The 10,688-nt window shown below is 41.0% G+C and overlaps 1 protein-coding gene across 1 annotated transcript in view; it reads right to left on the reverse strand.

Moving 5' to 3' along the window:
* LOC105538409 (chromosome unknown open reading frame, human C4orf29) overlaps positions 1–10,688 on the reverse strand; it is a 67,219-nt gene that overhangs the window by 10,591 nt on the left and 45,940 nt on the right. The window contains exons 8-11 of the mRNA XM_011978260.1: positions 8,325–8,355; positions 6,153–6,296; positions 3,179–3,268; positions 2,143–2,244 (exon numbers count right to left, since the gene is read on the reverse strand). Of these exons, the coding sequence (XP_011833650.1) occupies positions 2,143–2,244; positions 3,179–3,268; positions 6,153–6,296; positions 8,325–8,355 (367 nt within the window). The remainder of the gene's footprint in view (positions 1–2,142; positions 2,245–3,178; positions 3,269–6,152; positions 6,297–8,324; positions 8,356–10,688) is intronic.

Here is a 10,688-nt window from a genome sequence, read left to right on the forward strand (position 1 = left end):
AAAAAAAAGAAATATTGCCTGTTAAAGTCTCAAAACTGTATTCTAAGTTTAAGGACTTGTAAATACAGTTATGTGTTGTTTAATGATGGGATATGTTCTGAGAAATGCATCATTAGGTGGTTTCATTGTTGTGTGAACATCACCGTGTATTTACATAAACCTAGATGGTATAGCTGACTACACACCTAAGCTATATGGTGTAATCTATTGTTCCTAGGTTACTAACCTATACAACATGTTACTGTACTTAATACTGTAGGCAACTGTAACACAATTGTAAGTATTTGTATATCTAATCATAGAAAAGGTACAGTAGGCCAGGCACGGTGGCTCATGCCTATAATCTCAGCCCTTTGGGCGGCCGAGGGTGGGTTGATCACTTGAGGTCAGGAGTTCCAAGACTAGCCTGGCCAACATAGTGAAACCTTGTCTCTACTAAAATATAAAAATTAGCCAGGTGTGATGGTGGGTACCTGTAATCCCACCTACTTGGGAGGCTGAGGCAGGAGAATCATCTGAACCCAGGAGGTGGAGGTTACAGTGAGTAGAGACTGTGCCACTGCACTCCAGCCTGGGCGACAGAGCAAGACTCCATAAAAAAAAAAAAAAAAAGAAAGAAAAAGAGAAAGAAAAGGTATAGTAAAAATATCGTATTAAAATCTTTTGGGTCACTTTATATATGTGACTGAAGCATTGTTATGCATAACATGACTGTACAATGTAAATAAATAATATATGAGGTAAGTGTCTCCCTATAAAAGTATTCAAACTAATACATGAAAAAGAAATAATAGAATATCAGCAACCATCAATGTATTGATACAGTCATTAAGCATCAGTAGAGGCTTACATCATAAAAAAAGAGAAAATCAGATATTATGTGTTTCCTATAGGCTTGTGAAAGAAATCAAAACAATGAGTTTAATCAAGCCTTTATCTAGATCCAACTGCCAATTTTCAGGCAATGTAGAGCAAAATGCTGAACTGTACCATGCGAACACAAACAGAAAAATCTAGACTGTGAGAAACCCTCCAGGTCAAATAACCTAAATTCTTCATGAAATAAATTATAAGGAACATAAAGGGATGTAGGGCAACTTATTTCTTTTCTTTTTTTTACAGATTGATTGATTGATTGATTATTATTATACTTTAAGTTCCAGAGTACATGTGCACAACGTGCAGGTTTGATACACAGGCATACACGTGCCATGTTGGTTTGCTGCACCCATCGACTTGTCATTTATATTAAGTATTTCTCCTAATGGTATCCATCCCCCAACTCCCCACCCCCCGACAGGCCCCAGTGTGTCATGTTCCCTGCCCTGTGTCCAAGTGTTCTCATTGTTCAATTCCCACCTGTGAGTGAGAACATGTGGTGTTTGGTTTTCTGTCAGAAGGCAACTTATTAAAGGCACTTCAAATAAAAGAACTATAGGGTCTACAGATACACATTTGGATAATAAAATTATTTTAAAAGCAGAAGGAATAAACATAAGGATAATGATTACTAATAATGCAGGAAGGAAGGCTTTGTGATTAGGACACATTTGAAGGGGTTTCTGGTTTGGGTGGTCAAGTTTTATTTTTGACCTAGGTAGTAGTTACAGTGTGTTTGCCTTTTAATAAATGTAGTAAACCACATATATGCTTTGCATGATTCTCTGTATCTGTGTTTTATTTTAAAATAATTTTTATTTATTTATTTTTAAGAAAGAGTCTCACTCTGTCACCCAGGCTGGAGTGCAGTGGCACAGTCTTGGTTCACTGCAACCTACAACTCCCAAGTTCAAGAGATTCTCCTGCCTTAGCCTCCTGAATAGCTAGGATTACAGGCATCCAACAACACATGCGGTTAATTTTTGTATTTTTACAGAGATGGTGTTTAGAGATGGGTTTGGCTGGGCTAGTCTCAAACTCCTGACCTCAAGTGATCAACCCGCTTCGGGCATCCCAAGGTGCTCGGATTACAGGTGTCACCCACCATGCCCGGGAAAAAATGAAAAATTTTTGAAGTTAAAAAATAGTATGTACGGCTAGCTATGTTTTTAAAAATTTGCTATTCTCTTTAAAAACCTGAATCATTAAATATACAATCAATTCCCCCCTCCACCAATGTTGGGTGGAAAGTGAAATACTTACTCCACAGTATTCAAGCATGTGAATAATTTCTTCTTCATATACTGTCTGGGTATAATATTGCTTTTCCAGCTCCCGCCAATTAATTGATTTACTCAACACACCCTGAAATAATAAGCTAAATTAAGATCAAACCACATCATAAGGCAATTTGCCCAATACTTTTATTATTATTACTGTGTGAGACTACCTATCTTTTTTTTTTTTTTTTTTGGCAGACGAAATCTCACTCTGTTGCCCAGGCTGGAGTGCAATGGCACTATCTCAGCTCACTGCAACCTCCGCCTTCCGGGTTCAAGTGATTCTCCTGCCTCTGCCTCCCAAGTAGCTGAGACTATAGGCATGTGCCACCATGCCCAGCTAATTTTTGTATTTTTAGTAGAGAGAGAGTTTCACCAAGTTGTCCAGGCTGGTCTCGAACTTCTGACCTCAGGTGGTCCACCAGCCTCAGCCTCCCAAAGTGCTAGGATTACAGGTGTGAACCACCGCTCCCGGCCTGAGACTGCCTATCTTTCACCTGCATGTAAGGTTGGCCCTTAACTGGAGTCTGGGAAATTGACCAATAAACAGCTTTCTATACTTTCATAAAACTTTTCCTAAAAGATAAGACTGGGTCACTGTATCTAAACTGCTTATATAAACAATGCAGTTTCTGCTGAACACCTGCTTTCCTTCTGAATTTTTGGTGCATGCTAGGCAGAAGTTATCCAAGTCACTAACCCCTGATAAAAACTCTGGACTGCAAGGCTCAGGGGAGCTTCACTGATGGACAGCGCTTTGCACTTACTGTCAATAATTATTGCTGGAAGAATTAAGCATGAACTGTAACACTCCATTAGGAGAGGAATCTCGGAAGCTTGTTCTTGGTTTCTTTTGTTGTAGTTAAGCCTTAATCATGATTACGACTATATCATCATACGACTCAGGAGTCCTATAATTCCTTCCATGAATCACCAAAGCTGAGGGTGGTTTTGGGGACCCCCAAAACAATTACCTCTAATTATATATAGCTACCTAATATTAATTACAATTAAATTACCGTAGTGAAGACCCCAGATGCTGTGGACCAAGACAGGCATGGAATCAATGGCATGGGCTTAGGCCAGTTGGATACCGCTAAGGAAGCCATCTGTAATATAACAGATAGTTTAGAGAGCTTCTGTAGAGTTTCTATTCAGTAAAATAAAAATATTTAATATTAAGCATTCAGTGCAGTAAGTTGGTCAGATAAACACAAAGTCTGCAAACATTTGTGAGAATGTCTAGCAACCTCATTAAACTTCCCAAATCATAAATTCAACAACATTTAATTTCCCCCTTAGAAAGCAGTAAAATGTAATAGAAAACTTTAAGTAACCTCAAGACCATTCACTGAGAGCTACTTTCTACTGTGTAAATATGGAGCAAAGATGCCGAGATGTAGATGCTGGGCAGCAGGGTAAACACACTCATTACGTAAGTGACTTACTCAGATACAGCAAAATCACAACTATAAAACAGACCATTGAGGTGGACTGAGTATGCAAAGAATTTGGGGAACCACAAAGCAGATTACATAATAGATATAAAATAATGTAATGGGTGTGATTAGAGAAGGGAAAATTACTCTGCCTTTTGGAGAAGGGAGAACTTTATCTTCTGGAAAAGTTACTTTCCCTTCTGGGCTGGAGGAATCAGAAGGGAAAGGCAGGCTTCATGAAATGGGTGAGTCTTCTAGAGAAATGAAAGATAGGGTCTTGTCTTCCATAGAAATAAATCAGTATGATCAAAGGCAAGATGGTGAGAATGCACAGGGTCTCATAGGGAAATAACCAATATGCTTCAGTTGGGATGGTCAATAGGCACATGTGGCCAATGGAGTGAGGGAGATATGTAGGGCTAGAAAGATTAATCAGGATCAGATTAGAGGTCCTTTGTTCTATAGATAATCGAGAATTAATAAAGAGGTCTGAGCAAAGGAGTAGTATTGTCAAAGAAGTGATTCAAAGAAGGTAACATGATAGTAGTTTACAGGACTGAATAGAGAAGGGGAGAGCTGAGGTAGGAAGACCAGTTGATAGGCAGTAATCCAGGTGAAAGTTATAAGGACCTGACCTAGGTGATAACAATGGAAACACTACTAGGTAGGAATATAAATCCTTTTCCATCTTCTGTTTCACTGTCAGGTAGTTGTTTTGAATTTTTTTTTTTTTTTTTTTGAGATGGAGTCTTGCTCTGTTGCTCAGGTTGGAGTGCAGTGGCGCGATCTCAGCTCACTGCAACTTCCACTTCCCAGGTTCAAGCGATTCTCCTGCCTCAGCCTCCTGAGTAGCTGGGATTACAGGCGTGTGCCACCACACCTGGCTAATTTTTGCATTTTTAGTAGAGATGGGGTTTCACCATGTTGGTCTGGCTGGTCTTGAACTCCTGACCTCAGGTGATGTGCCTGCCTCAGCATCCCAAAGTGCTGGGATTACAGGTGTGAACCACTGCGCCCATGTAGTTTTAAATTTGAGTAAGTTTTTGAACTTAACTTTCAAATTCAAGAGAAATAAAGAAACTTCATATAATAATAATAATTATTATTATTTTGAGATAGAATCTCGCTTCTGTCTGGGTCACCTAATCTGGAGTGCAGTGGTATGATCACAGCTCACTGCAGACTCAAACTCGGGGGCTCCCCCTCAGCCTCCCATGTAGCCACAACTACAGAGATGTGCCACCATGCCTAATTTTTTAAACAATTTTTTTGTAGAGACAGGGTCTTACTACTATGTTGCCTAGGTTGGGGTATGATTATTTTTTAGGCCAGGTGCAGTGGCTCACACCTATAATCCTAAAACTTTGGGAGGCCAACCTGTGTGGATCACTTGAGCCCACACACAAACAAAATACTAATAATTTTTAAAAAATGTACTGAGTGACTAATATGTGCCAAGTAATAAATCAGAGCATATTCCTGGCCTTCTATGTCTCAACTGCTTCATGGAGAAAACAGACTGCTGAACAAGTCAGTAAAGTACAGTAAAAAGTTACTAATGAGAGTTTCAAGTATAGTCTGGAGGTAAGGCTGGGTGTCACAGCTGAAACAGAAGGGTAAGCTGTTACTCAGCTAGGTGAAAGAGAATAAGGGAGCACTAGAGGGATGCTAGCATGTGACACAGCTGGAGCCCAGTGTGCCCACAAGCTTTTGGCAGGTTTTGAACAAGACAGAACAAAGACAAGATTTAGAAAGATCACTGTAGTTAGGGTGTGGAGGAGAAATGGTTAAGGAAAAGATCAATAAGAGGCTGGGCTTTGTGGCTCATGCCCGTAATCCCAGCACTTCGGGAGGCCGAGACGGGTGGATCACGAGGTCAGGAGATCGAGACGATCCTGGCTAACATGGTGAAACCCAGTCTCTACTAAAAATACAAAAAATTAGCCGGGTGGTGATGGGCACCTGTAGTCCCAGCTACTTGGGAGGCTGAGGCAGGAGAATGGCATGAACCCGGGAGGCAGAGCTTGCAGTGATCCGAGATCAAGCCACTGCACTCCAGCCTGGGCAACAGAGCAAGGCTCTGTCTCAAAAAAAAGAAAAAAGAAAAGGATTAATAAAAGACTAGAGACAGAAAAGCAATTAGGAATCCATTTTAGTACACTCTAAAAGGCAGACAAAAAGTAAAATAGGTTGGTGGTACTAGGGAGATAGATAAATGGAAAGTATTTTCCAATTCAGCTATCTTGACCAATGTAACAGCAAAATTGGGCATTTATACTTGAGACTTGAAAAGTTAAATTTTATAATTAATTTGTAATAAAATATTAAATCTAATACCTGAGATACAACTGTGGAATACTACAGTGTCTATATAAATCATGCAAAAAATTAACATCATTACTTCATAATTGGAGTAAGAGTTTGGAATGTGTTTCTGCTTCCTACTTTTACCAAAACTAATTCTATACCTAAAGTGAATTTTTAAAATAACCAGGTTCTCTAGATCTTACAAACATAAACATAATTAAATGTAAGCAGAAATAAAAAGGCTTACGTGTCCTCCCATGGATATTCCAGTCATTCCTAAAGGGCCGTAACCTTCCCTCTCTAGCCAGTGCAAGAGAGCTGCAGATTCTAAAACAAGAGCTCCTCCCATCACAAAAAGGTCAGACACATTTTTTAAGCTGGACCTTCTACCCTCACAAAACAAAATAGAAAATGATTATTTTATGTATTTACATGCTAATATATGCAAATTTACAACAGGCTGCCAGACTTCATGTATTTCTTTTAAAGGACCAGATAGTTAAGTAAAACAATGTAATAAATTGGAATCAGGGCCAGGTGTGGTGGCTCATGCCTGTAATCCCAGCACTTTGGGAGGCTGAGGCAGGGGGATCACTTGAGGTCAGGAGTTCAAGACAAGACTGGGCAACATGGTGAAACCTTGTCTTTACTAAAAATACAAAAATTAGCAGGACATGGTGGCGCATGCCTGTGATCTCAGCTATGTGGAAAACTGAGGCATGAAAATCGTTTGAACATGGGAGGTAGAGGCTGCAGTGAGCTGAGATTGCACCACTGTACTCCAGCCTGGGCAACAGAGTGAGACCTTGTCTCAAAAAAAGAAAAAAGAAAAAGGAATTAGACAGCTGCTAACATTGGATTACACATCAAATCACCTAAAACTTAACAAAAAATGTGTTCCTGTTCTATAGCACATAATCTTTACTGAAATTATTATAATAGAATTTAAAGCATAACTTTTTTTTTTCTTTGAGACAGTGTTGCTCTGCTGCCCAGGCTGGAGTGCAGTGTCATGATCTTGGCTCACTGCAGCCTCCACCTCCTGGGTTCAAGCGATTCTCCTGTCTCAGCCTCCTGAGTAGCTGGGATTACAGGCGTGCGCCACCACGCCTGGCTAATTTTTGTATTTTTAGCAGAGACAGGGTTTCACCATGTTGGCCAGACTGGTCTTGAATTCCTGAGCTCAAGTGATCCGCCTGCCTTGGCCTCCCAAAGTGCTGGGATTCCAGGTGTGAGCCACCACGCCCAGGCTTAAAGCATAACTTTTATTTTATTTTATTTATTTTTTTGAGATGGAGCCAGGCTGGAGTGCAGTGGCGTGATCTTGGCTCACTTCAAGCTCCGCCTCCCGGGGTTCAGGCCATTCTCCTGCCTCAGCCTCCCAAGTAGCTGGGACTACAGGCGCCTGCAACCACGCCCGGCTAATTTTTTGTATTTTTAGTAGAGACGGGGTTTCATCGTGTTAGCCAGGATGGTCTTGATCTCCTGACCTTGTGGTCTTGATCTCCTGACCTCATGATCTGCCCGCCTTGGCCTCCCAAAGTGCTGGTGGGATTATAGGCAAGAGCCACTGCGCCTGGCCAAGCATAACTTTTAAAAAAGGCAACATAAATAAAGAATTTAACCAAACACTAGGCTCATGTATTACTGAAATCTTAAATATGTTGCTTATTTTCACAAAATACACAATTTATGAATATAATAAAATATAAAACAAATACATTTTTATAAATATACACGTTTTAAATAAAGACCAATTCAACTGGAATTTCATTTTTAGAAGCTAATTTTACATAGAAGTATATTTCCTTATAAAAAGTACTTAAGCTGGGTGCAGTGGCTCACACCTGTAATCCCAATACTTTGGGAGGCCAAGGCGGGCAGATCACGAGGTCAGGAGTTCGAGACCAGCCTGACCAACAGGGTAAAACCCTGTCTCTACTAAAAATACAAAAATTAGCCAGGTGTGGTGGCATGTGCCTGTAATCTCAGCTACTCAGGAGGCTGAGGCAGGAGAATCACTGGAGCCCAGGAGGTGGAGGTTGCAGTGAGCCAGACATCATGCCACTGCACTCCAGCCTGGGTGACAGAGTGAGACTCCATCTCAAACAAAAACAAACAAACAAACAAAAAGTATTTAAATATATCCTTTTGGGTCCTAGAACCATCCGTATATAGTGATTGAAATAAATATATTTTATTTTATTACTAAAATGACCAAATTAGAATCTACTTTTCAAAATGCAACTTGTATTAAGACACACATAACTGGTTACTGGATGAAACCTTGCCAAAGTTACAAAAATTCATTTTACCAATGATTATTTATCATATGCCTACACATAATATGTGCAAAGAACCAGGTGCCAGAAGGAATGCCAAACGTGAAAAACAAAATCTTGGCTCCCAAAGACCTTACTTCCACTGTCCTACCAAGTTCTCTCAGAGCTCTAAGTCCAGAAGGTAGGGTTTCTGTTTATGGAAACTATGCTATCCTTCATCCAAACAGATCATAGTCATGCTTCATCAGAAAAAAAACCCATTTATTCTTATCTTTGTTTCCTATCCTCAAGTCATTTTTCTATTTATGATTACACAATTTCCCCAACTTTTTCTTTTAGCCTTGTATGGGAGCCTTGAATTCTCAGGTCTCCCAGTTTGCTCTTTTAGAAGTTACTGATATGAAATTCTGGGGCAGTGGTTATTTATGATGGTAGACTCGGTCTCAAATTGTTTCAGCATTTTTGATGAAAACGGACTTAAGATGGCTTTTTAAAAAGAAAGAATGCGCAAGAGAGAAGTATCTGTGATTTAAATTGCAAACCATTTCTTTTTTCTTTTTTTTGAGACTGGGTCTCACTCTCATTGCCCAGGCTGCAGTGAAGTGGCTTGATCATGGTTCACCGCAGCCTCGACTTCCCGGGCTCAGGTGATTCTCAATCTCAGCCTTCTGAGTAGCTGGGACTACAGGTGTGCACCACCATTTCTGGCTTTTTTTTTTTGAGATGGAGTTTCGCGCTTGTCATCCAAGCTGGAATGCAATGGGGTGATCACGGCTCACTGCAAGCTCCGCCTCCTGGGTACACGCCATTCTCCTGCCTCAGCCTCCCGAGTAGCTGGGACTACAGGCGCCTGCCACCAGGCCCGGCTTTTTTGTATTTTTAGTAGAGATGGGGTTTCAGGGTGTTAGCCAGGATGGTGTTGATCTCCTGACTTTGTGATCTGCCCACCTTGGCTTCCCAAAGTGCTGGGATTATAGGCGTGAACCACCGCGCCCGGCCCAGAACTTTTGATTTCCCTCCCACAACATCCAATTCATAAACAAGTCCTAATATTTAAACTTAAATATATATTGAACCCAGGAAAACTTCTCTCCATTTCCACTGCTACTTAAAGTCACTACTCTTTCCTGCATCATTGCAATAGTTTCCTATTTGTTTTCTCTGTTGCTTTATTTATTTATTTATTTATTTAATTTTTTGAGACGGAGTCTTCACTCTGTTGCCCAGGCTCGAGTGCAGTGGCCGGATCTCCGCTCACTGCAAGCTCCGCCTCCCGGCTTCACGTGATTCTCCTGCCTCAGCCTCCCCAGCAGCTGGGACTACAGGCACCCGCCACTACCCCCGGCTAATTTTTTGTATTTTTCAGTAGAGACGGGGTTTCACCGTGTTAGCCAGGATGGCCTCGATCTCCTGACGTTGTGATCCACCCGCCTCGGCCTCCCAAAGTACTGGGATTACAGGCGTGAGCCACCGCGCCCGGCTTGTTTTCTCTGTTGCTACTCTTGCCCCAGTAAACCAAAGTAGGTCTTAAAAAATATAAATCAGGCCACTCATCTGCTTGAAGTCCTCTAGACACTTCCCATTGCACTTTCAGATCATTCACATTCAAAGCATGATGGCCTTTCACAATCTGGTCCTTGTCTTTTTTTTTTAGATGGAGTCTTGTTCTGTGGTCTAGGCTGGAGTGCAGCGACATGGTACTGGCTCACTGCAACCTCCGCCTCCTGGGTTCAAGTGATTCTCCCGCCTTGGCCTCCCCAGTAGCTGGGGCTATAGGTGCATACCACCACACCTGGCTATTTTTTTTATTTTTAGTAGAGACAGGGTTTTACCATGTTGGTCAGGCTGGTTTTGAACTACTGACCCCAAGTGACCCACCCACCTTGGCCTACCAAAGTGCTGGGATTATAGGTGTGAGCCACTGCACCCGGCCCTTGCCTATCTTTCTGACCTCATCTTGTACTACACTCCCCTCCTGATGCTTACATGGGGCTTTTCATTTACTTTTCCTTCTCTGTGGCTGATCTTCTTCCAAGTCTTCATGCAGGTGGCTCCTTCTCATTATACTATGTTTTCATATATAATACTGTTACTACACTGCACCCCATATTACTCTTTATACAATTGCCCTGCTTTGCTTCATTCATTGGGTATTGCTAAAAATCTGAAATCACCTTATTTATTGTTATCTATCGTCCACACTACAATACAAACTTTATGAGAAAATGTTGTCTTATTGTTGCAGTATTCCCAGGGTCTAGGTTCAAATATTTATTGAATAAACCAAACGAAACACAGTATAGATTATGGAAACGCCTTGAAGTTTATCATTTTAAAAGAATGAAAAGAGAAAGTTTATCTTCAGATTTTCTTTTTTTTTTTTTTTGAGACAGAGTCTCACTCTGTCACCCAGGCTGGAGTGCAGTGGCTGTCTCTTATACACATCTAGATGTGTATAAGAGACAGGATCATGGTTCACCGCAGCCTCGACTTCCTGGGCT

This window comes from Mandrillus leucophaeus, unplaced genomic scaffold (assembly GCF_000951045.1).
Source record: "Mandrillus leucophaeus isolate KB7577 unplaced genomic scaffold, Mleu.le_1.0 Scaffold191, whole genome shotgun sequence".
Classification (NCBI taxonomy): domain Eukaryota; kingdom Metazoa; phylum Chordata; class Mammalia; order Primates; family Cercopithecidae; genus Mandrillus; species Mandrillus leucophaeus.